We start from the raw sequence: 27,517 nt of genomic DNA, 5'->3' as shown, positions 1-27,517 counted from the left end.
GGTGGAACTTAGGTCACCCAGCAAAGACAGTTCTTAGTTACCATTTGTGCCCATTCAACAATGTTTAGGGAAGAAATATGAAACACCATTTTCATATTGCATATGTATTACTGCTATTAGCCACCTTGAGCACTACAGTCGTACCTTGGAAGTCAAATGGAATCCATTCCGGAAGTCCGTTCGACTTCCAAAACATTCGGAAACCAAAGCATGGCTTCTGATTGGCTGCAGGAAGCTCTTGAAGCCAATCGGAAGCCACTGAAGCTTCGTCGGACGTTTGGCTTCCAAAAATAGTTCGCAAACCGGAACAATCACTTCCGTTCAAGAACTAAGCTGTTTGAAAACCAAGGTATGACTGTACTTGGAGGAAAGGCGAGATTCAGATTTAACATATAAATAAGAAAAAAAAAAATGTGTGAGCCAGAAGGGTGTGTGTAGGTAGAAATAGTTTCCTTCCACCCCTTTTGGGCGGTGGGGGTGGGGATTGAGATTGAGATAGAGAAAAGAAGAAACAAAAATTGACACGCATAGCTGAAACCTCTTAAGTTTATTATTCCATACATTTGATGCAAAGTTAATGGTGCTAGAGGGTTGTGGTGCTGGGAACAGGGGAGGATGTGCTACTTCCATAAATAAGGGTGTAGAGCAGTTAATAGATTGCATGCATACAAGGATTACAGGCATACTACATGTTCTTTTCAAACACCATGGAGAAGAGATAATCATCCATAGCAGAAAAATGGAGTCAAGCATATATAAAGCTCATAACTTTTGGGGAGGTTAGCCTCAGTCGTCTCAATCCAAAGGGGTTAGGAACAACAGCAAGTACCACAATGTACATGGTGGCCAGTTGTGGGTCTATCCTCATGCAACTGCACAGTGTCTGGCCTCTCCAGGGTGTGTTTTGGGTACCGTCTTAAGTCACGGCAGCCATCAAAGTGACATGCTCATTCTTTTTTGAAGCTGTGGAATGGGCATGCATCAGGGCCACGGAGAAGAGGAAAATAAAGGCAAAGTTTGATTTAGCTGAGGAGGCTGCCTCCATTTGAAAAACTCAAAAGTGAACATGGGTTCATCTGAATTCTGCACAGCCCTACTTCTTCTTTAAATGCCCATTCCACATCACTTACACCAGCAAGGTCCTCCTTGTTGTGGCAAAGACAGAACTTAGCTGCTAACAATTTTGAACATGTGACAGGGATTGGCCCTGCCAGGAGGCAGGGTGAGGCAGCCTCTGGCACACAGCAGATTTTGGAAAGTGGGAGCAAATGATTGGTGATTTAGTTTATAATGTTTTTGGCAAGCCATGTGCATGCTCTGCCTCGGGCACCAAAACGCCTTGAGCTGTCTCTCGTGGGGGAATGAGGATATGTCTGTTCTAGCATTGTGTTCATGTAGAAGTTCTCCCCGCACATTTGGTCTGTGTTTAAGAAAATAGGAGAACCACACTGACCGTTCCAGGCACTGATATCTTTCTGCTTTCCCTCACCCACTCTGCACACACATGTGCACACACACACACATATAGACACACAATCACTCTTGTAAGCCGGAAGGAAAAGTATTGGCTTTGGTAGGGTATCTTCTGGCATGTTAGGAAGGTAGCTGGGGGAGTTTAGAAGGGAGCCACAAAGTGTTGGAAATAAACTAGGAATACAAAATGTTCATAACAACAAAGTTGGATTCAGTCCCATTTGCTATTTTTATGGTCCAAGGGACCAGCATGTATGCACATGCTTACATGCTGCGATGCAAAGGCGTCCAGAGCATATAATGCAGTTCCTGAGTCCAAAGTACTGTGTAGTTAAGTCTTAAGAGAGCCAGGCAGCAGAGAGGCGATGGAATGGATAAGGGAAAGTGGGCGCAGGTGCCAAATATCAACAGGAAAAGCAAGCATAGGTTGGTCTTCCAATGGGGAGCAACATTTCATGCACGTGCGACTCTGAAGCAGGAATGTCCTAGAGCATGGTCCATATCGGACGGCTGCACCATTCTACTTCTCCACCTGTAACATTACCCCACCAGGGTGCCCACCTAGCCTTCACCCACAGCGAGTGGCAGAATTGCGTCCATTGTGTTTCTTTCTAAACCATCAAGATGATGGGTCTGGACAACTTCAGGGAGGGGGAGAGAAGGGAAGGGATTATCTCTCAATTTTATTTTGTTTTAAACCCTTGATCTTCTGAACAAAAACAAAAAAACCCGCCATGACTAGTTGCTCCGTGCCTAGAATCGTCCTCATCTAGAAGGCCTACGGGACCTCGGAAGCCAATCAAGGACTGGGATTGTGGGGGGTGGCTGGGAACCTTCCTCCAGCCAGGTGAGCCATCGATAACTGCGGTCAAGATAGACACGCCCGGATATTCTGTGGGTTCTGGCGGCTGGATTACCCCGAATGACCTCGGGACCCGGAGGCTCGTCTTCTGGGGCTGATTCTCCGGAGCCTTTCCGCTGCTGCTTTGGTCACTGCTCCCCGTTCCCTAGGGTCTCGAGAGGGTCGTATATACAGGCTGCTCCCAGTGTGTGGGGCTATGAGACTGTGGCACTGAAGGTGCCGGGTCAGAGATGGCAGTGTATAGGGGCCGTTGGGAGGGCCCCATATAGGAGAAGGCCGAGTAGAGGCCGGAAGCCTGACTGGAGTGGCCGTAGTAGGGTCCTGAGGGCTGGTGGTCAGGGTAGTCAAACTGAGGCCTGGATATAGAGGGGAAAGCTGAGCCATAGTGGGGCAAACTGAGAGAGGTGTATGCTATCTGTGAAGTGGAGGGCTGGTCAGTGTAATGGGCCCCCGGAGCAGAGCCCTCTGTTTTCACTTGTGCCTTGGAGTCTACCACCGATGATGTGGCAGCAGACAAGGAGACTCCATGCTGCTTGGAGATCCAGGCCGAGTGTCCACTGGCTGCAGCCAGGGCACTCCCAAGGCCATAACCAGCAGCTGTGGCATAGCCTCCAACGTGACCTGGGTGAGCAGCATGTCCATTCGGCGGCAGGTACTGGTCAAACTCGTTGACGTCGAAGGGCTCCATGTTGGACATCACTTCGTGGCTGATCTCCCCAATATCCACATTGCCAAAGTCGATGTGTGGCTTTCCTCCTTCCCCAAGGGAACGCCCCTCCCTCTTGGAGTCAGCCTTACCAGACTGCAGTTCTGTCTTTGGAGTGGTCGGCGGTGTGGGAGGTCCATGGCTCTGACCTGTGATATGAAAACCACATAGGAGGAAGCCGAGGGAAGATGTCAGTTACCACCTCGTCGCGGATAAAGTAGAGAGAACAACTTCACAGCAGAAGAAGAGAGCAGCTGACCTGTCTCCCTTCGCTGCACAGACCTGCTAGAGCAGCTCCCTAGCTTGAAGCCCTACAAATGTTGTTGAGTTGCAGCTCCCATCACCTTTAATCATTGGCCGTGCTGGCTGGTGTCAATGGGAGCCAGAGCCCAAAGCATCTGGAAGGCACTAGATCAGCCTTTCTCAACCTGTGGGTCCAGAGCTCAGGGATGATGGGAGTTGTAGTCCAACAACATCTGTGGACCCACAGGTTGAGAACTGCTGCACTAGATGTCGGAAAGCTGTGCTAGCATTGTTCCTCAGAGATGAGGCAAAAATAAATTGGGCAGCAGCTAATGAAATACAAAATGACAGCTGGGTTAAATATAGCCCTTAGACTTTGGCAGTGATGAACCATGAAGGTTTGTTTTTTAAAAAATAAAAAGTTGCCAAACTCACTTGTGCCTATGCCAAGTCAGAAAAATAGGAACAAAATCAACCATTTGTTTTCACGATGGTACTCTACAGTTAGACAAGGGGTAGCCAAGTGATGTCCCTCAGATGAAGGTGAGACTACAACACCCATCATCCCTGACCATCAGCCATGCTGGTTGGGGCAAATGGGAGTGGGAGTCAAAAAACAAAAAACAAAATGGAGGACACCATGTTGCCTACCCCTGATATTCCCAGCTGCTGATCTTCAGGGTATGTCTGTGGATTAAACTGTGTTATGGGACTAACCTGAGGGGTGTTCAGGGTGCCCGTCAGACAGGGGAGAACCTTCCCCAGGGTGCCTGTGGTCCAAATGGGCGTTCTTGTAATGTGCCTGTATTGCAGCTGCTCCACCAGCTTCCCCCTCGGCCTGGCTGTCATTTTCACCCTGGGCGGCCTTGCCATTTTTCCGCCGGCGCGGCTGGTACTTGTAATCAGGGTGGTCCTTCTTGTGCTGCATTCGCAGCCGCTCCGCCTCCTCAATGAAGGGACGCTTGTCGCTTTCATTCAACAATCTTAAAGAAAGCAGAGGAAGGGGGGTGTTGGGGGAGGACACGCGGAACGAGTTTGTTAAAAGCGGAACCACAAACCCACCAGAAGCCATAGCATTGGAGGAAAGAGGGGCAAATATGTTCTGAAAGTGGATTGCTCCATTGTGACCCCTGTCAACCATACACTCCCTTTCAGAGGTTTTGCAGTGGCAGGGTGAGGCTCTTCGGGCCACTTTATGAACAACCTGCATATGTGATCGGCTCCCCATTTTTGATACATTTCTAGTCTCAACCAATGAGCCATCTGATCCATTTATTAGTAGTAGATTGCAATTCAATCACACCAGCAAAGTTGTTGACCTTAAGCACAGTTTTATTTAGATTTACTAACACGGGCAAAATGTGTTAATTCTCTTTATTTTTTTTCTGTGTAGTTTTGAAAGCTGTGCAATTGGGAATGTCCCATTTAATTATCCCAGATATTGTTGCATTAAAAACCCCCACAAAATTCTAAGGTCCTTGTGGTCTGATCTCATTTTCCACTCTCTTTAACAGGCGCTGCTTTATAAGATGCTGTTTTGGGGTGACTAATTAAATACACAGCACAGAGCCTTGAAAACACAGGATGAAAGACACTATAGAACAGTACGGTCACTCCTGTAGCACTTTGAGTTTTCTCCAGTTAGAACAGAATCTCACTGCTCTTCATCATATTAGTCATGGACTAGACAAAATCCTATACCGCTTTTGCAGGTGCTATCAAGCTTTGACCACAACCTTTTTTCATACTACATCAGGGATGGCTAAATGGTGACCCTGGAGTAATATTTTTCTGGACCCTGGCAACTCTTACCAGATTTTAATCAAGGTGTCGTGTACATGCTTGTTGTCAGTTTCCCTCATAAGAAACAGCATCGAGTGGACCACGTTTCTTATCTTTGTTCCCAAATATGCTTATTTAGCCCATCTAATTTGCTCAAACATAATTTACACAACTTTTGTAGATTCCAGAATTCCAGTTTCGGAGTTGTCTTCTGTTCTGAATATGGTTCCATGGTCATTCTATCTTGCAACACAGATTGACTGTCATTCCCCACCAACCCAAATGCCGTTCTGTGTTCTATAGGAAACAGAAAAGCTCCAGGGTGTGAAAGCTTCTTGGGTGACATTTCCAGTCAAGACAGACCTAGCTGTAATATCTCACATGCAATTTTTTTCATTTATATGCAAGATCTCTAGTTGAAAATTTGAATTAACTTCTGGAGAAAGTATAAACTGAAGAAGCTTCTGAGGGCCTATGCAAATGCAGAACCAAACTTTCTGCAGAGTCTATTGCTAGAAAGTAAATAAACTCAGGACAAAGAAATAAAAAGGGGGAAAGAGCTAATGGCAGGAATAATGAACACAAAGCAGCCCATAGCAAAAGTAGTGGCAGACTTGAGACTGATTTAGTCAGGCCCTAACAACAACAACAACAACATTTCTCACCCGCCCTTCACCATCTTATCTCGGGACTCGTTACAACAATTTAAAAATACAGTATTAAAAACTGTTAAGGCCATTGGGCAGATTGAGGACGCTGCCTCAGGCAGCAGATGCTGATGGGTGAGGAGTGGCAGCAAGGTGTTGGGGGAACCTGCCCTGCCTGCCTGAAACGCCTCTGCTATCCAATGAAGCCATAGAGGGTGCTGCCTCGTTCACCAAGGTTGAATTATGACCCAACTGCCAGTCCAGTCCGCTTCTGTACACAATGGTAGGGACACCATTTTGCATTTCACTTCAGCAAGCAAAAGGCCTGGGGCAGCCCTGGATTGAGCTTCTCCTTTTCCCTCTTGGGCAGGATGTCCTGCAGTGGTACCTCTAGTGGAGCTGACCTAACTTCACACCAGGCTGAGAGGGTCTCCGCCACATAACTGCATTCCAACCATGGCTTTAATCCAGGAGATTAAAACGATTGAGTCACCCTGAGTTCAACACCAGCTTTCCTGTGTCTCCTTCCCGCCCCTTTTTATCACACACAAATGTCCCCAAGGATCCTCATTCTCTCATCCTGAATTGCTGCTCCCAGCACGGTTATTCAATGAGTCCAAGACTCGATTCCTGATGGTTTCCAAGAAGCAGGAGACTTGGGAATCAAACCCATTTTGAAACCTATTCTGGGTGCTTTAGGTGGATCCACGCCATATTTATTTATTTTATTTATTTTAAATTAAATTTCTATACCATCCTTCCTCTGAGGATCACAGGGCAGTTTTCAATGTAAAAATACATGAATACATAACATGGCAACAAACAAAACAATACTTCCCCCAAACAGTTTAAAAGGTTATAGATTGTTTAATTAGCCAAAGGCCTGAGGGAAGAAGGATGTTTTTGCCTGGCACCTTTATATTTAAAGCACACCCAACACACAGTGAAAGCACATGACTTCCCCCAAAGAATCTGGGGAACTGTAGTTCGTTAAGGGCTCTGCAAATTGTAGCTCTGTGAGTAGGAAACCTACAGTTCCCAGGATTCTTTCGGGGAAGTCATAAGTTTTAAATGTACACTGGATGTGCTTTAAATGTATGGTTTGGAACTGCCCAAAGCTCTCAAACAGGTTTCCAGATAGGTTTAATTCTGGGTCTCCCGCTTCTTGGAGACAGTGAGGAGCTGGGTTTAGACTCGTTGAATAATCGTGCTTGGAACAATTTAGGATAGCATAATTGTTTTTTTCCTGACACTGGAGGAAGCAAAAACTCATTCCAGCAAAGGATCCAGCCTTTTTTAAACCTGGGAGGTACTAAGTACAACATACACTCCAACATTTCTCCAATGAAATTAGGGATGTCCCATTTCACAATGATAATTTTACTATTGATACCCCACACATCTTACTGGGTTGCCCCAGCCACTCTGCCAATCTATATAAAAGCATGACAAAACAATAAACATTAAAAAAACAACCTTCCCTATACAGGATTTTCTTCAGACGGCTTGGGGGTGAGATAACTCCATACCCTCCAACATTTCTCCAGTGAAAATAGGGACATCTTAAGGTAAAAGTGGGACATTCTGGCATCAAATCAGAAACCAGGACGGCTTCTCTAAATCAGGGAAGTCCCTGGAAAATAGGGACACTTGGAGGGTCTGAATACAAGCCGGTGGGGAACTGGGTTCCTGCAAGCTTTCCAGAGCTTCCAGCCCTTGCTTATTCTAGTGGACATAGGACGTTGCCTTATAGTCAGTCAGAGTATTGGGCTATCTAGCTCAGTACTGTCTACACTGACAGACAGCTGCTCTCTGGGGTTTCACCCTAACCCTTACCTAGGGATGCTGGGAATGGAAACTGGGATCTTCTGCATGCAAAGCAGATGTTCTACCCTGAGCTACAACCCCCAATGCATGCACAGGGATGGATTTTTCAGTTATGGCACCCACATGTGCCTAACCCTATTGCTTCTTCTGAGTTTAGGATGTCATTTCCCTTTACTGTGAAAAATGCATCATGTCCAGTGTTACAGATACATGTTTGTCAGGAGGAAACAAGCCACAGAAACAGTGAACTCCAGATTTGAACTGCAGTGCTCGACAGCAGCCTTGCTCTTGAGATTCCCTGACTGCATTGTGCAACCAAGTCCTCTTTCCGTTCCTCCCACCCCACCCCATGGCCCAACCCTGCCCTTGTCTTCTCCTGCTATGTCACCTGGCTTCCCTTTGTTCTTCCTGGGGATCAGAACTTCAAATCAGCTTTAGCGAAGGGAAACCGGTATGAGCAGGCAGAGAGGCCAGGAGATTTGCGGGATTTGGATTTCACTCGTTTCCTGCCTTGGCGTCCCCCCTACTTCATGACCTTTCGTGCAATGGAATTTTTGCAGGCACCCAGGAAAGAAAGAAAGAAAGATTGGCATGTAAATGCAATTGGTATTAAGGCAGCTTTAACTGGACCTTCTCCTCCTGCCTCCCCATAGGCAGAATACTTTTTGATGCAGCCAGAGTGGCATCTACACTCCAGTTTTGTGATCACGGAGGGGATCCATTGCCGTGGCTTCTACATTTGTAGTCGTAGCACATGCAACTAGTCTAAATCACTGAGCCTCTTGGATATGCCAATCAGAAGGTCGGTGGTTCAATTCCCTGTGATGGGGGTGAGCTCCCATTGCTCAGTCTCAGCTCCTGCCAACCTAGCAGTTCAAAAGCACACCAGTGCAAGTAGATAAATAGGTACCGCACCGGCGGGAAGGTAAAGGATGTTTCCATGCGCTCTGGCTTCTGTCACGGAGTTTCCATTGCACCAGAAGCAGTTTAGTCATGCTGGCCACATGACCTGGAAAGCTGTCTGTGGACAAACGCCGGCTCCCTCAGCCTGAAAGCAAGATGAGCGCCACAACCCAGAGTTGATTTTGACTGGACTTAACCGTCCAGGGATCCTTTACCTACTCCCCCCCCCCACATCACCACCATGCTACAACTCATATCCTCCCTAACTGCTAGTGGCTGGAGTTGATGGGAGCTGGGGCCTGACAACATACGGCATACCCTCCAACATTCCTCAGGTGAAAATAGGGACACAGTCTACATCAATGTCATCATTGCTATCCCCCGTGCCTCCTTCTCCTCAGAGGCTAGGGCATGGACTCAGACACAGTGGCCGAATGAACCAAGCTGGAGCCAAGTGACCATAATGGCTGCTCTTCAGCTCCCGTGGCGCCCCTTGCAGCCATGGCAATGGCCTTGCTGAAGGCCCCACCCCCTTCGCTCCCCCACCCTCCACTTTCTTTATGGGAGTCCGACCGTCTGAGGGGCGGGGTAACGGAGAAAAACTTTCTTGGGGGCATTCAGGTGACTTGTTTTCATAAAAACAGGAAGTGACGCCATATTGAGCGCATCTAATAAATGTGCACAGAACTGAACTTCTAGTAACACATTGAAATGCTGTACTGAAGGGAAGGGCCCTTGGGAATTTGGGACTCTGTGTGAGGAAGTGAGATGCTGTAATGGCTTAAGGGTTTTCGTGATGATCCTGGCATTGTGAGGGCAGTGGGAGGGTATGCATATGGAGGGCACCACCTTGGCCATCCGTGCCAAAATATCGTATTTTCCCATCTATAAGACGCCCCCATGTATAAGACGCCCTCTGTTTTGGGGGACTCTGATTTAAGAAAATGGGGGGAGATCTATCCGTGTATAAGATGCCCCCAAATTTTGGACATTATGTTTTAGGGGGAAACCTAGTCTTATACATGGAAAAATACAGTATGTCTATAGTGTAGTGGCTCTATTAGTGGGTGGCTGCAAAGGATGCAGCTGATATATTTTGCCAAGCCTCTTTACTCATCGGTGTCTGCTACAGCTGAGTCAGTGCTATAAGAGGGGCTCAGTCATTGGTCCCATAGAGAGCAATGAGGAGAATTAAGGCAGGGAATAGAGTGGGGGAAGAGATCAGTTGTATCTATGCATATGTGTGCACAGACCCAATGCAGATGTTGCAAGCACTGCTCCAAGGGACAATTTGCTCAGAGCGGTGTGTGCCGAAAAAGATTCAGCTGTTATCCACATGCTGAGATCCCATCAACTCATCTGTTATATTTGATAGGCCTCTTGCCTCTAGCATGCAGGCATGGAATAAAAAAACCCAAATCTATGGCAGCCAATGGATTCATTTCATGCTGCTCCGAGAGAGGATCCCCCATATTTACACACCCCAAAGACTTTTTACATCCTATTTTGCCATGCACCGAATGCAGAAGAGAGAGACCAAAGGAACTTTAAAGAGACTTGAGCATGAATCTGCTAACTTATAAAAACGTTAGTTGCTATCCACTCAGACTTGAATGGAGACAGTGGTTTCCTGTCTCGTTATAGGTGTGAGTAATTAACTGTGCTTATTTTGAATACGTACATTTAAGTTTTTAAATGCATTTGTGACAATTCAATTAACGCATATGCAAAATAAGCAGAGCAGCAGGCTATAATTTTTAACCATTTGATGCCACTGTTGACAGTTTTTGCTCTCTACATCAGAGGTGGGGAACTATAAGGCTGGATCAGACCTCCCAGACCCCTCCTGTCACTTCATGCTTATTCGCAGAGAGGAAAACAAAATGATCTGCCCCTGCAGGAAGTTCCCTACATGGCCAGCTTGCTGTTTTCTCTTTTTGAGTGCTGAGAAAGGGCTCCTTTTTCCCAGTGCCCAGAGAAAAAAACAGCACACATGTATATACACACACTTACAGACATATGCACACTTGCATACACTTTCACACACACACACACACACACACACACACACACACACACAGATTTGTACACCAACATGCTGAGGATCACGAAGGGGCACCCTAACATATAAAAGCATATGCCACAATAAACATGCAAGTCCTAAGGCATGTATTCTGCCTTAAAGGGGAAGCTATCACTTAAGGGAAATATACTTATTCAAAGGCACCTTTAATATTTTTTCACATGTTCACAGTCTAAGGCCTGGCATGCAGGCCAATTCTGGGAATTTAGGAAGCATCAATTTTATTCAAAGCCACGAACATCTTCTTCTTCTTTTTTTTTTAAAAAAGTTTTTATTAAGACTTTCTTGGGTTACAAAAGTACATACATCATTTCTGTTTTCTGATCATAAAGTCCTTTTTTCAGATCATTTATATTCGATATGAGACTTTGATGCTGCATACAGTAGAAGGTTGGGGAAGAAGAGAGGTAGGGAGAGAAAACTGGGGAGAGAAAAAGGGGGTAGTAAACTTTCATTCTTTTACATAGTGTATGTGTGATATTTCTGTGTCAGGTACACATGTGTAGGTTCCCTTTCTATTCAGTAATTAGTTTTCATTGGCGTTGAGAGTGGTTGGGGACTCAGGGTATGGTTAGTTGCCTTCAGCCGACTGCTGTGAGTTTTCTTTCTATGGGGGGGGGGGTTGTTGGGTCAAGTTAGCCGTATCAGTTTGTATGCTGTTGGTGGGTTCTTGCCAATCACACCTTTTAAAACTTTATTTTAGCTTAGCGAAATTCATTCAAAAAGCTCTGAACTATGTGCGAAAGTAGTTCCTGTAATTGCAAGGTGAACTGAATGTGGAAGATTTCTACAATTATCTGCCATTTGTGGAGCACAGTCTGTGGGCATGAAGCTCAGGCTGTGCTTTTGTTCTTGCGATGTCACAAGTGTCACAACACTCGGCACTATTTATAGCCCTTGTCAATGTAGCACATGGATTGTTATTGCATGAGGGTCATAGGCACCTGTTGGGCCCAGCCGTCTGTGATGTCATTTCTGGAAGAAAACAGCTCCTCCCTCTCTCCCTCACATTCTATTGGTTGCCAGATCCATTTCGGGGTTTGTCTGGGTTTTGTTTTTTTTAATGCTTCATTTTAGGTTTTGGGTTTGAAAGCTGTGTTCTCCCAAATCATGAAGAGAAGCATGTGATTGTGGCATTCAGAGAGAGAGAGAGAGAGAGAGGATGCAATAAACAGTAAAAAATATTCCACTTCCACAACACACTTGTTATGTTTACAACTGGGATGCAGAGATGGGATACTGAGGCACTGCTGATGGTTGCATCACTTGTGCAGGTACTGCACAACAGGTGAAATGTGGCCAGGGCACACTTTGAGTTATTGTATGGAAAGGCTCAATCTGAGGGCCTATTATTTACAGGCATAGAATGGGTTAACAAGTAACCCCCCCCCCTTTCCTGTGAACCATAGTCCTATGAGGATCATAGGAATCTCTAGCGATGGGAGAGGGGTTTGCGGAAGAAGCTCAATTCAGTTTGTACTTCAAGGTGAATCTGCCTTATTCACACTTTCTGAAACAGCACACAAACTGAAACACAACAACCCTTCCGAGTTCTCACTTCTCTGAATTTTGCAATGCAGTTCTGCATCCAGGCAACGTTTGCATACTAGGATAAAGTGTGCATACGACTGCATATGTTTGTGAAAACAACGTACAAAAATGCATTATATCGGGGGAAATTGTTTTGCAAAATTGTGTATATTAGGGGGGAAATGGCACAAACATGCAGGCGAATTTTCACAAGAGCTTCTTTAATGAAAAGAAAACAGATGTGAAAATGTGGAGAATTGAACTTAATACTGAGAAACCAAATAGACTTGTCCATGCCTATGGATTTCTAACATAATTATCAGAACCTTCACTAAACTACATCTCCCAAGGACTGTCTGGGAAAACCTTTAAACTGCTATAATACGGATATATGTTTCGTGTGTATATATGCCTCCAAAGTTAACATCTCTTTATGACCAGATTGCTTACTGAAATTCTTGGGCACGCTCAACTGAAACGAAGGCGCTTCAGGGAGTATTTCTAATGTGCCTTGGTTCATCTCACTTGTTTCATAAATTCATGTAGCAATAAATTAATTTGTGTTTAATGTGCCTCAACACTCTCCTCCCTCCCTCTTTTTCCCCTTTGTGGCAACAACAGCTACACCTCTGCGGCTCGTTCCTGTGACCAATTGTTTGTTATTTGACTTCTTGTCCAGTAGAGGGTGCTGCTGCGGACACCAGTATCTTGGCGTTGCATTTTTCAAGCAGCGAAACAAGTTTGATCTCCTGCTGCATTATGCCAGATACTGATAATTGTTTTGTCTTGCTTCCAAAAGGGCGAGGCTCCTGTTTACAGGCTTTTTGGGAGAATGTCTGTAGATACCCTACATGCATGTGTGCATGTATGAAAGCCACGACTTCAATTCCCATAGGTCTGACACCATTGAGTATTGGCAGTTGTCCCCGTTTCTCCCTCCATCTCACAGTTTTGACTGTCTTCAGCCTACTCTTCAACTACTCTTTAAGTTCAACTCAACTAAGTGGACTGACTTCTGAATAGTCATGCCTATGATCATCCTTTCAGACTTAAGAGTGCTTCCAGATTCAGACTTAATATTGTATTCAAATAAGTTGCCTTAACTTTGTGAGTTCTTACCGGAAAGGTAAATCCAGATGAAAGTGGGGGATATGGGATAGAATCATAAAACTGTAGAGTTGGAAGGGACCCTGAGGGCCTTCGAGTTCAACCTCCTTGCAATGCAGGAATTCTGCCCCTAGTCACCCCTGAGAGGGCTTGAACCACCAACCTTCTGGCCAACAGCAAGACACACTTATCCATTGCGCCACAGAGACCTCTTGATGCCTATGAAGTTGTGAAAGTGCTGCAAAAAATGTATGCCTAACGATAACCTGCCCCACAATAGATACCCACCTGGAATCATCCTTAAGGGTATCATTCTAGGATTTGACTAAGTTAGAAGAATTCGGGTTTCCTTATGGCAGGGTAGAGAACTATCAGATTTCATTGGACTCCAACTTCCATCAGCCCCAGGCAGCATGGCCAGATGATGGGAGTTGTGGTCCACAGGTCACACACACACCCCGCCCTAGGGAAGGCCAAGTGAATTTGGCAGCTATCCTGGCTCCAGCAATTTCCTGGCATTCAGTCTGAGGCACAGGATACCGATTTTTGTTATTTACAGGAAGATGTTGAAAAGCGTAAACTAACCAGCTAGATTCAATTTCAAAATTACTCTAGGTTGATGCATATATTTTTTTAAAAAAAAATCAACTCTATATAATTAGCCTCACCAAAGTTGGCAAAATAGCAGAGTGGGGGGCAGCAGTTTAATTTCCGCTGCATTTAAGCTCCCAATGAAGCATTATTGTTAGCGGAAATATCCAGTGATAACCTGCATGTTTGAATCGTCTATCACAGATTAACCCCAGCAGCCTAAATTTCCACATTTTCTGAGAAGGATTACAACAACAACGACAAAAATAATACTTTATAATAGAGACAGATGACACATTCAGCTGGGAAACTGGATCATTAGGTGGCAAGCCGACAAGTGGAAAGAAACACGTATGCATTCACACACACACACACACACACACACACACACACACACACACACACCCCTTGTAGCTTCTTTATTTAAGGGTGCTTCCAAACAGCCTGTTTATTGAGCATTCATTTTGATTTGTTTACAAGGAGGTTAGCTGACACCGTATCAAAGCAAGTATTATAGCACACTTTCCAGCGCATTCTATGATTCTATTTACTCATCATTTTCCTTTTCGCAAAGAAGTCAGATTTTGCAGGGGACGGGGAGTGGATTTGTTGTGAAAGACCTGCCTAAGTCCGAGTCAGTGATAACCGTACAACTTGAATTTCCTTGTATGTGATTGAATCCTGCCCTAAAATAGTGATAATCTAGAAGCACCGTAACTAGGGTGGAGGTCTCTAATTCCTTTTTCTCCTTGCTGCATCTAGGGGTTCATTTCTAGAAGTTACAACTGAAGCTGACCCTGAAAGCCGTGCCGTAGGACCTTAACATTTCACATTGCGGCTGCTGTTGGTTGTTGTTGTTATCCCACATTTCAAAATATATATTTTTTCCACAGCAGCTTACAAGCGATTACAAAGATTAAAAATACATCAAGACATATGCATTTATAATTCCATATATTCCACAGTTGAGCAGTTCTAAAATTTTGTTACAGGGCTGAGTCCTGGTGACCTTGAGCTTAAGCCAAGGTGTAGCCTGTGAAGAGTGGTCCTGTTGATTTAGGCTGCAACCCATACAATGTCTACTCAGAAGTAAGTTCCACTGAATTCAATGCAGCTTACTCCCAGGTAAACAGGGTTAGGATTTCAGCCTCAGTTACCACCGGAAGAGCCAGCAGTAAAATGGAGCACCATGAGAAGACAACATGCTTTGTAGTCTGTAAAACAGCTATTCTTAACAAAGGAGATAAATAACTGGGAATTAATTAGACCGATTAATTACAGCATGAAAATGAAGCCATTAGCATCATGGATGTTGCCACAGAGTCTGATTCCCTTGTAATTGCCCTTCACATTGTCAACAATAATTGTGATGGGGGGTATTCAAAGCTTGTCCTACTCAGAGTAGACCCATCGAAAGTAATGGACACGACTAATGTAGGTTCATTAATTCTATTAAATCTACTTGGAGTAGGACTCAGCTGAATACGATTAAAACGTAAGGCACATTGTAAGCCTTATAGCATATGGGGAAGGCACACAACAAAGCAGTGGGAGAGTAATCAGCAAACCACTATGTCTCCCAGAGGTGTGGTTTTATCATGACTTGCCCACGGGACGGATAGCAGTTGAGTGTGCTTCACTCAGATTTATTCTGCCATGCTCACAAGCCTGCCGATGCCCGTGCAACTGTTGATCCTGTCAGTGTACAGCGACCCCAATTACTACACTGCCTGACAGCAACATTTCACAAGACAAACAGGTTCTCGGCAAAATCACGAGCAAAGAGAAGAAGGCACACGAGAAGGCAAGGATTCCAAATATATGTACATTGCCATGCAAAATAGAGACACAGGCTGCACATACTTTTTCTGAAGCGAATTACATGTAACCCACATGTGCGCTGTAACTTGTAATGAATGCAACACAACTGCTTTGCTACATGTGCGTTCCTCACTTAAGAAAATGGACTCTTGAGGAATGTGCATGTGATTTCCTAAGTAAAATATACATCTGTGAAGGAAATTAATCGTGGATGAAGTAACTGGCCTTTGCCTTTAAGAACCAGCAGGGCCCAGTAGCTGAGAGATCTATTTAGTTAAAGCTCAACTCAGCTACAGACCTGGTGTGTTTATGCAGCGAGGGAGGGGGTATTGGATAAGTCACTCCCAGCTCCTCATCAGTAAAATAGTGTGGCCAGTTACGGACTGCCAAAAAAGAGGATTTGCATGGACAAAAAAGAGATCACTTTGCATAACATTCACATAACGAAATTCATATCTATAGACATGGCTCTAGAAATAATTTCTATAATTTAAGAAGAACTACAATACAGTGGTACCTCAGGTTAAGAACTTAATTCGTCCTGGAGGTCCGTTCTTAACCTGAAACTGTTCTTAACCTGAAGACCACTTTAGCTAATGGGGCCTCCCACTGCCACCGCCCAATTTCTGTTCTCATCCTGAAGCAAAGTTCTTAACCCGAGGTACTATTTCTGGGTTAGCGGAGTCTGTAACCTGAAGCGTCTGTAACCCGAGGTACCACTGTACATCACACTATAGTGGGGAAGACACCAAGTGACTGGTATGCCTGCTTTTTTACTGACCAGGTGTGGCTAATTGTGATGAGTGGCTTCTAAGCTCCTGATCTCCCTTTCTATAGTTACATATATTTAAACCAAACATGGGGCAGATTTGTTTGTTTCTCCATTATGTATTTCCGGTGTTTTCAAATTGTAAACTGTCCTGTGATCCTCGGATAAAGGGTGCTATAGAAATACAACAACAACAACTCTTCAAATAGAGGGCTGTCTTCTGACTGCCCTTCCAAACAGAGGTATGTATGTAAGGCTACCCTACCATAAAACAAAACATATAGGCTTATTGTGGGAAAGATGACCTAAAGCACATTGCAATTTTAATGTGCTGCCTATCTTTACAATTCTAAGTGTATTTGGTAGTACTAATTGCAGGTTTTCCTTCCCCCAGTGAACTCCCAGGTCGTGTTGATGTGCAGATATTACCACAATGAATAATGCCCTGCCCCTTGATGTCGATCTCTATAGACAGCGGTTCCCATAGTGCAGTGACTGACTTTGGTGCGGGTGCATATGTGTGCGCACATGCGGAGGATAGAGGAAGAGAAGCGTGGGCACATTTGAAGCAAACTACAGCTCCCTGGCTTTCACCCAGGGAAACATCTTTCATGGAAGATACTTTAAAATGGAGAGGAAGTATGATTCCTATCTTCCGGACACTAGCATTCTTCTTTGGCAGTCGTGATAAAGGGATCAATGTCATTCTATAATCATTTTGCATCTGAGGAGCATGTATTGCAGGACTGGACTGACAGATCAACATTTCAGGAATAAGGAATGTTTTGGAACTATGGGGTTGGAAACAAAGGACGTGCATTATGATTTATGCAAGATATGGTTTCTAAACAGCCTTGTTGTTAAAATGTAAGAAGAGCCATGCTGGATCAAACTAAAGGCCCATCTAATCCTGCCTCCAGTTCTCACGGTGGCCAAAAATATGCCCACTGGAAGCCTGCAAGCAGGCATGAGTGCAACAGTATTTGCTATGTTTTGCGGGACTGTAATGTTCTTGGGTGTCCCTTAAAACAACAGAAATCTGGAAATTCAGGCAATAGTTTTGCATTCCTTGAAGGGGGAAAGAAAGGCTTCTGTGGAGCCTAATAAATCTTTAAAATAAAAATTTGTTTGGAGCTCCTGTTTTTGCCACAGAATGTAGTCACAGAAAGAGAAGGATGTGGAAACTACTAACAGCACAAGCAGAGCAACAACCACGCCATAGGTCAAAATAAGAGGAGCAAGTGGTATTTATATTTTGCCAAAGTGATTCATCATTTGACTTTAATGCATCAGCTTTTGGTGGCACCAAGGCGCCAGTCACCATTTGATCCCAGTTCCCGAACCTGGTGCTGTAAGTTTTTTCATATCTGCGGCTTAAATACCTTTACATCTCTCTTGCCTGTTTGTTTGTTCTCAATGCAGAATATAATGCAGAGGAGAGGCGGTTGTCATTCTGGCCAAGTGCAAGTTTTCCACTCACATTTTAAACCTCATGTCATGAGTGAAAACAGCCTGAAACAATGTCTGTAGAATGTCATCCATCCACTCTCCTGGACCTAGGACCAACCTGTGCAACATGAGACTTACTTATATACAATTCCACCATTTCTCTCCCCGGCCCCCATCTTTCCTTCCTCCCACCATCTTTTTCATTCCTCTAAAACAAGGGGTGGTGAAGCTGTAGTCCTCCATTCATTGTTGAATTCCAACTTCCACCAGCTCCAGCCAACATGACCAATGGTCACCATTAATAGAAACTGGAGTCCAGTAATATCCAGCAAATACATTTTATCCACCCCCTTCTTTAAAATGTAATTGTAGCACTGCTGCTGTAACATACCAAAGCAGCATCGGGGGGAGACAGATAAGACCCTCTAGTGGCAAATCAGAGCTCTGGAACTCTTATATTTTGCTTGCTATCTCTTACCCTTCCCAACTCAAGTGGAACAACAACAATGGACTCTTTTTGGGAGCGATCCACCAGGCATGGTGCCACTGTGCAGCCCCTATTATTTGAAACTTGCCACTTACGCAAAAAAACCCACAAACCTACCCAAGCCACAATGAAAGGAGTGGAAGTCGCAGAACCATAGTATTTGCTAAATGGCGTGACCTCTCTGATTTATATATGTGTGTGTGTAGAATCAAAATAATAGTGACAATAATAGATTAGTAGTAGTATACTGCCTTTCCACGCAACAGAGCCCAGGAAGACGAACTTCATTCTAAAGGGTCATATGCTGCCACATCAGAACTGCAAAGTAAAGTTGCATTTCAGTTTTCCTTCTTAGGAAAGTTCTTTTTTTTAAAAAAAAAAAAGTGTAAGTGTATTTTGGTGTAGTATTTATTTTAAAATATTTCTGCTGATTTTGAAGCGTTGGCGGCAGCAGAGTATTTAAAAAATGAGGAAAGCGTGTAGAGCCATGTTAGTGGCGAGAGACACAAGGAAGTCTCTGTTAGCAAAAGCAAACAAGGCTAAACAAGTAAAGGCGTACATTGGTGGTGTTTCCCCCCCTCCCTTTTTTTTCACAAGGCAGCCATGTTGATTTGGCCCATGGGTTGTCCTCGTGGAAGCCACTGGGACATGCTGTGAATACACTCCTAAAACCAGAACTATGCATGCAGGGCAAATACCAAGGGACCTAAGGCTAAAAGGGAGCTGAATATTATCCAGACCTCTGCCTTAAATGATGAGCTTTCATAAGCACTTTTTAGTACAAAAAGCAAGCATAAGGTAGCATCCAGCTCTCTTCACTGTAGGGAGTGCATTAGCAGACCCATGAAAATACCTGTATCCACAGTTCAGATCCATCCTAAACTTTGAAATAAGTTCCATTACATTCAGTGAGCCTCATCCAGGCCACTAATAAGTAAATTTAGAATTGTGGTCTAAATGTGTTAAAGATATCAAATAATCATAGAATTGTAGGGGCTACAAGGGTCATCTAGTCCAACCCCTGGCAATGCACACATCTTTTGCCCAACGTGGGACTCAAACCCACAACCCTGAGACGAAAAGTCTCATGGTCTACTAGCGGAGCTAATAAGACATTAATAAGACAAATATAATAATATAAGAACAATGAAAGTAAATGCAGCTAATGATGCAGTAATTAAATGATGCAGCTAATCAAATGCAGTAAATGAGTTAAAGGATATTGAGATCCAAAGATATCGTCATTCTGTTTAGTGATTCACATATCAGACTAACTAGAGAAGGGTTTAAAAGGCAGGGACTGCAACCTTACACCATCACTGAGCTTGTAGCTTGTTAGGGAAGTGGACAGCACGCAAAAAATGTTGTTGTTTTGCCTCCCTCCACCATAATTTATATATTTCAGATATTTGTTTGCTAGTTGGATTTTTTCCTACACAGGTTAAAAGATTTTATAATAACTGAATCCTTACATTTGTGGAACAGTTAAACATTTGCAGTGCTGAAAAATCACATCAAATAAGGGCTGGGGCGAAAGGAATGGATTCTGACTGGGACTACATAAGAAAGTACATGCAGACAATTATAACTAACCTTTGTTGACACTCAGTCTGCTCCTCTCTGACAACAGAGACCAAGGCATTACACAGATGTATGTGCTACTGTTACCAGTGGCATAGCGTGGGGGGTGCAGGGGGGGCCAGCCGCACCAGGCGCAACATCTGGGGGTTAGGGTTAGGGGGCGCAAATCCACGGGTTAGGGGGCGCAAATTACTTGCCTTGCCCCGGTGCTGACAACCCACGCTACGCCACTGACTGTTACCAATGCAGTAGAGACACAGGTTTCCTTATTGGTTTATGTTGCAACAGGCTCTTTAGGCGGCAATCGTCTGTCCACTTCCCCTAGAGAAAGCCCTACTGAGTTCAATGGGACACACTTCTGAGCAGACATGATAAGGGTTGGGCTGTTATGGTAAGTCCTGCTGAGATGTAAGTCCCATTGAGCTTAATGAGATACCTGCCCAGGTAGGTTTACTACAAATCTATCCACAGCAAAAATGAGTCAAAGAATCCCTCGAGCCACCATTTGACAAACAGCAAGAAAATTAATATACACAGGTATTCCCGCAAATTTAAAAATAAAAGCTACAGAGAAAAAGGAGAACCTTTAACTGAATGGCTAAATGGAATATTTCAAAGGATTCCCTGCCTAGGACTGAACTACAGTCAACTTGTCTGTATGTCACAACAACAGTCAGTTGGGTTAAATCAGCTAGGTACCAGCAGTATTATGATGATGATTGGTGGATAAAGTAGGAAATGTGTATAGGAAGAGTCAGGTGAGTGGCGTACACATCTTTCCAAAATCTTAATCAGGTTCAGCAAAGCGTTTAAGTCCACATACCAGTGAAGCATTATGGGAATGATGGCTAAATACTTAGACTGGGAGAAATTTATATGTAGGCAGGACAGTTGCTGGGAATCGCCGTGGCACCCGGGTCCTGTTTGCTGGCTTTTCGGAGAAATCTGGATGGCCACTGTGAGTATAAGATGCTAGAATAAATGAGCTTATGGCCTGATCTAGCAAGGCTTTTCTTTTCAGGACAAATCAACCAGTGCCAAGCCTTAGGAATCTAATTTACGGTCTGCCACATTTCTCCATTTTAATTCTTTGAGGAAGCCATTTTGTTTGAGTTGTACTGCAGGCAGAAGACTTAGGAAGAGGAGGTGGTTTGATAGACAGAGGAAAAGGTTCCGATGGGAGCTATTCTCTGTCATCACAGAGACAAACTAAAGAATGGATATAACCCAAAGGTCCTGCCTTTGAATGTCTGTATTTAATATTTCAGCTTCGCACCCACTAGACGTAGAAAGAGGGTTATCTGTCAGATATAACATGGCGGAAAGAATGGAGACCCAAACCCTTTAACTGAAGCTCAGTCTGAATTCTTATGAATTGCCATAAGGGGGGGGGGAGAAACCTCAGTGTCAGAAAGGGGTGTGTCTCTGACCAGTCTAACATGGCAGTGAAAAAGCATTTCTCCATATAGGAAGTTGCTTTATACTGAGTCAGACGGCTGGTTCATTGAGCTCAGTATTGTCTCTACAACAAGATTTCCCAAACCTCTGAGTTCATTGACTCATTGATGAGCTTATAAAGCCGTCATCAACCCCATCCCAAATTCTTTGTAATGTAAATGAAATAAGATCCAAAGAGATCAAGATATAATTGATATTTATTAACAATCGCTCACCGTTACTCATTGGCAAGGGAAGCACACTCTGTACATGCCCACGGCCTTTATTTCCGAGGCTCGTAATTCCTAATTAATTTTTTTGTACTGTATCTCAGAAACTTCTACCATGACCTTTTGACCCATGGGTCTTTATACATTCCCTGAAGAGTCTCATCAACCTTTAGGGGGTCAGTACTGATTACTTTGAGAAACCCTGGTCTACAATGACTGGCAAGGGCTCTCCAAGGTTTCAGACCAGGAGTCTCTCCCCATCCCACCTAGGGGTGCCGGGGACTGAACCCATGACCTTCTGTGTGCAAAGCAGATGCCCTACCACTGAGCTACAGCCCTTCCTATAAACAAGAAGCCTGAAAAGAAGTGGAATTCTTGGCCCTGCAGCAATCACATGGATTCTGCATGGCTTTCCACACACAAATTGCTCAGCAAAGCTAATCACATGAACTAGGTCCCTGCTTATTTAGATGAAGGAATGGCAGTTAGGGTGTGGATGGGAGAAGAATTTGGAAAAAAAGAGAGAAGAAAAAACCCACAGGGTGGCCGGATCTTAAGATTTCAGCATGTTGCATATATCTAATCTGTTCACTCAAAACCAAGAGTCATGTGATAATTATTATTTTTTTAAAGAAAAAACCCTGCGTCTTCCATTTTGTTTTGTCTTGAAGGTATTTTCTAATAATCAGATTTTCAGATAAAAGCTGAAATCCTTACCATAACCTCAAGGATTCAACTCAAACAGAAAATAATTTAAGCTTTGCTCAAGCCTAACTCGAGTGTTTTTTTGTGGGTTTTGAATATTTAAGCTGTCAGAGTACTGCAAGCTGAAGTAGAAGGGATATCCTGCCTTGGTGGAATTCGTTCTTAAAGGTTTACGTGGATGAACAGCCCCATTGCATTTCAAATCTCACAGGAGAGTTTTACAAGTCCCAGTGTCGCAATGCAATAATACAGTGCCCATCCTCAGAAAATGCACAGCCAGCCTTTGTGCCAAGGGAGGTACCAATTAAAAAAAGAAAAAAAATTCTGATGTATGTTCCGGAGAAGTATTTTGCCTGCAAAGTCAGGATTCACTTGGGAATGAAACCAGCTAAAATTAAGTGTTCAGGAGCTTCTTATCAAATCTACCAAAGCAATAAGTCCAGATAAAGCCTCAAGGCAAGGCATGTGGAGACTGGCTGCCATGGGCATAAAACTAACAAGGTTCTTCTCTGCCCCAAGGATTGCTATTGTCAGCTCCAACTTGCTAGCCCTCTATTTGCAGGTTAGCATTTGGAGAACGTGAGTTGGAGGCAGAGTTGCGCCTGCCATAATGCATGAGGGCATGGACACTGTCCAATAGGTGCCCGTGACACTCTCACAACTGCATGATTCTAGACACTGCTCCAAACAACAACAGTCCTCTTAGGTGGGGTAAATAATCACATTTCCCCACCTGCAACATAGTGTTACTTGAATGCCAGGGAAATGTGATGTCTCTGAAACAGTTGTGCTTCCTTAATGTAAGATGCTTAGATTCCATGTAAATGGCGAGCAAGCGCCGCACAACGAATGCACAATAAACAGATAATCTGGAAAGTCTTGAACAGTGCAATCCTATGCATGTTTACTTAGAAGTGAGTTCCGGTATGTTCAATTGGGATTACTCCCAAGTAAGTTTGCAAAGGAATGTTGTCTTCAAAGATTTACTATATGAACATATGTGCACCTGAATAAGGAACATAAAGTGCCTTCTCGCTACCTGAGTGGACACTGGCTTGTTTCTACTATGGTTGGAGTAACATGTTGTTCCATAAACAGAAACAAGCCCAAATTGTGACAGTCCACTTAGCCAGAAGCAATGCATTGGCATAGATTGCTCAGTGGCAATATAAGGGATCTTATATTCTGATTGTGTTTCCTTATCTCTCCATCAGCCTTTTATTACAAGCCTTGTTCATCACTCCATTAGCCTCCCCCCCACCCCACGACTCTTCATTGTTCGTATATTTCACAGTTGCCAAATTCCAAATCCAAATCACCTTCAGGCAATCACCAATTATTGATATCTGTGACTAAACAACAATGGGATGGTCTGTAACAGGGGGCTGAGTTTCCGTCCTTTGCCATACCTGCTCCTTCCTTCCCGCCATGCCAACAGCAGCTCACTCTGTCTTCAAGACAGGTACAAATACATTTAAGGATGTTTTTAAAAACAAAAAACACAAATACAAACAAATGCCAGGCTAGAAAACTCAACAGACACAGAATGTCAAATTCCAAACACTCCAGTTTGAACTTTCACAAATCAAAGATTGGCTCAAAATCATGAAATGAAAACCAGCTTGCGTACAGGGGAGCACAATTTTGTCATTTTGCTGCTCAGCCTTGGTTCCATGAAAATCACTATTCTTTTCTCTCAGCCATGAAAGCTGTCAACTTTACATTTTCGAATTAATCTTTCCCTTAATTTCACCACCATGACACTGCTTGTTTGGGACTTCAGAACTGTTGGATAAACAGCATGTAGCAGAGGAGAGACTCATGATTTCATTGGGGATAAAACTGAAGAACCCCAAAAGTGTAGTAAAAAGAAGGAACGCAACAGGTCAAGAAGAGAAGGTGAAGTATGCAGTTTCTGAAAACCCAACTGCTGGGACTGTGGCTTAGCGGCCAGATTAACTGGGGCTTGCAATGGAATAGGATTACAGGTCAAATCAAAACGTGGACCAAGTTTTATACTGGTAGCACATAATCAAGAAAGAAAGTACCTTCTATGCTTTGCTCTCTACGCCACTTATCTGTGCCTTATTTCCTGGATCACCCCACCTGCTCTCCCTTTATCACCACATCAAAGCAAAAATTAAAACCAATCAACAGATGCCTGCTGAACTCCCACCACTCTCTAGTGCACCCCAGTTTTCCCTCATCTTATGGGTGTCTTTCTCCCAGCCATTCTTACCTCCAGAGCTTCCCAAGCGTCTTACTAAGCTCTGCATTGTGGAGGTGAGGATACTGATCTGCCAGCTTCCTCCGGGCCGCTTGCGCCCACACCATGAAGGCATTCATGGGCCGCTTGACATGGGGCTTGCTCTTGCTGCTTCCATTGACCCGCACAGGCATGGGCACCAGGGTCCAGTCGTAGCCACTCAGCACCTGGCTCACGGCCTCCCTGATGCACACTGGGAACTTGTCGTCGTCCGCTTCTGAGTCCTGCTGTTCCTTCTTCACCTTCCCCATCTCACCGCTGCTGGGGTTGCTCAGGTGAGAGCTGGCATCTGATGCCATGGAAGGTCCTGGAGAGAGGCAGTGGTGGTCTTCAGAACCCACAGGACTCATCTCCACCTCAGAAAGGTCTTGATCGTCTGTCATTGTTTCCTCTTTGTTTTACTCCTCAGGTACCAACGTCTTCCAACTGGAACCACACACACAAAAAAGGTCTAAATGAACACTAAAGCTAAAAAAGTTCAAAATATCTGAATAATCTGGAAAGGATTTGGTACATACTTAATAAAAATATGTGGCCCCTACCACATTAACATGTTGTTTTACGGGACCTGCAAAAGCCGTGATCAAATGTGAGTGGAGAACATTCTAATTAGCTGGAAACTTCTGACATGTGCCATAAAGTTTCTCTAACATGAGAATCCGCTTTTTTTTGGTGTACATGTTATCTACAAAGATTGGGGAGGTCTTCAAGAGGGTGAAGACCAAAATACAAGACCTATTTCTTAATTTCTCCTTCCAAATCCCAAATATGCCTGCAGTTTCTTAACTTGCTTTGATATTGGAGTCAAGAATATCAGCAGTTGGGGGGAAATGAGCATTAAAGGATCAAGACAAAACGCCTCATGATTGTGTAAGAATTAGTGTATTTGGAGTGCGTCTCAAACACACTGCGCCATTTGAAGCAGACCAGGTAAAAGGCACCATAGAGTGGGCTGGAAATATTTTGGCTTCATATTCTCTTCCTGGTTCACTTACGCTCCAGATATTATTATTTTTAAAGTTTGTGTGCATCGCATATATCTAATATATACACGTATGTTTAAAAACTTCTAGAAAATTTGAAGCTTCTATCACTTTTCAGCCCTGTCAGACATTAACCAACCTCAGGAAAGCAATGCCTAAAAATAAAGTTGGCACAGGACCTAGTTGGTTCCCTAACGTAAAAGAAATTAGCCCCCACCCCAAATTGGCTGCCTTTTCAATCTGTAATTCTTCACCCAAAGCTCAGTGGAAGGGTGAAGGAAAACTACTGAAGGAGAAAACTGTCAGATGTGTTTTAAAAAGGAGAGAGAAAGAGGGGGAGAGAGAAAGAGACAGTGAGTTACCAAGCTCAGGTAGAGAAACTTACATCGGCCGCTCTGTCGGGCAAATCCTGAGAGAGCTGTAATTTGTATCCCAATAGCCCCTCTGTTCTCCTTTCACAAGCCTGGTGGCTTTTCAGGAGCTGTGTGCTGAGGAAACTCTCAGACAAGTGCCATTCCTAAGGGGAGGCTTGGTTTTTCCTAATACCCTGGATGAATGTCTCTGTGACTGGCTTGCCGCTTTACACAGGGGGAGGGAAAGACAGAGGGTGGAGCTAAGAGCTCTTTATGGCCCAGATGCATTCATTGTATGCAGGCAGGAGATTCTAAGGCACCCCCCCTCCACAACTGCACATTTCACCCCCATCTCAAACTGACACTTATAGAGGCGTGTTGTTTATTTGTTGTTGTTTTTTGGTGGTGCAGTCAACGTTTATTTAATTTGTTTTTACATTGGATGGTTAACATTGGGCATTTTTAGGCCCATTTGGCGTGAGAAGGGATGGCGTTTAAGGACTACGTTGAACAAAATTCCTATATGGAATGGAGTGTGTGTGTGTTTGTGTGTCAATAACCACACACAGAGATTTTGTTGTGGCAGCTGTATATGCATTGCAGAGCTGCCATCGGCCAGAGTATTGCAACATATTCTCCCAGAGAAGACCTACGTTCGTGTAGCTACCACAAAGGGGAAATATGAATGTGTAAGCACAGCTATATAGAAGTTCCTTCAGCGTAGAGCTTGTATAACATGTGTGATCTGGATGCCTTTGTGTCTCCCCTCCTATGCTTTCTTAGATGTCTCAGCGCATACACTTACTGGAGCCTACGGGGAAGAGAAAGATGGCGACATCTTCACTTGCAGGTCCTTCAGGGTGGGTGTCTTCATCTTGCACACATGGTACAGAATATTCTATAAATGGTATGGAACATCCTAGGAATAGCTAGAATCTTAAATATCTGCTTCTGCCATCTCCAGGTTGTGGGATCCATTTCTAGAAGATACCAGGATGGGAAGATATAATTAAAAGCTTGAAAAGGCTATTTGAGGCTAGGGATGAGGGAAAATTTCATTTTGCATTTAAAGGTGAACCTACCTAGCTGGCACATTCCAAAATAATATGTCAACCAAAACACCACAATCCTTTGAAATTTGCAATGTTCTGAATTTTGCAATGAAGTTCTTTAGCCAATCTACTTGTCCAAAAATGGACGTACCAAAGTACAATGTGTCTAAAAATTGCATATATTAATGACAGCAACATGCCCAATGCATTATATTAGGGGAAATTGCTTTGCAAAAATGTGCGTGTTGGCCAAAATTGCATAGGAAAATGTGAAAATTAGAATAAATTCACACTAAAATGCTGGTGTAGAAATGTGGAGAACTGAACTTAAGACTGAAAAAAATGAGAAACTTGGAGAAACCTCAATTGCCCATTGCAATATGAGCATTTGTGCGGAAAGATGGAAGAGTTCTCCCCAAATTATGAACAAATTATTTAACACCCCTCCCTCCAATGAAAACTCTCTAAAACTATATTTTTTGTTCCCTTGTCATAAGTGATCTCTTAGGCACTGTGCAACTGGTGCTTGTGACAGTTGCACAAACATTAACACATTCACAACAACAGTATTGCTAATGGATTGAGGGTTGGAACCAGATTTTCACAGTAATGAAGGATGTATATAAAAGA

At 43.9% G+C, this 27,517-nt stretch overlaps 1 protein-coding gene across 1 annotated transcript; it reads right to left on the bottom strand.

The window, feature by feature from the left end:
- Nucleotides 1-528: 528 nt before the first annotated feature.
- On the bottom strand, nucleotides 529-26,051 carry SOX10 (SRY-box transcription factor 10). The gene is made up of 4 exons (XM_082241366.1): nucleotides 25,868-26,051; nucleotides 24,473-24,925; nucleotides 4,002-4,267; nucleotides 529-3,190 (listed from the first exon to the last, which is right to left on the bottom strand). Exons 2-4 carry the CDS (start codon nucleotides 24,880-24,882, stop codon nucleotides 2,481-2,483), a joined length of 1,386 nt encoding a protein of 461 aa, XP_082097492.1. The 5' UTR covers nucleotides 24,883-24,925; nucleotides 25,868-26,051; the 3' UTR covers nucleotides 529-2,480.
- Between the last annotated feature and the right edge of the window lie 1,466 nt (nucleotides 26,052-27,517).

This window comes from Podarcis vaucheri (assembly GCF_965113315.1).
Source record: "Podarcis vaucheri genome assembly, chromosome: 10".
NCBI classification, from domain to species: Eukaryota; Metazoa; Chordata; class Lepidosauria; order Squamata; family Lacertidae; genus Podarcis; species Podarcis vaucheri.
The sequence above is the reverse complement of the archived record's forward strand: the minus strand, read 5'-3'. Positions and strand labels throughout refer to the sequence as shown.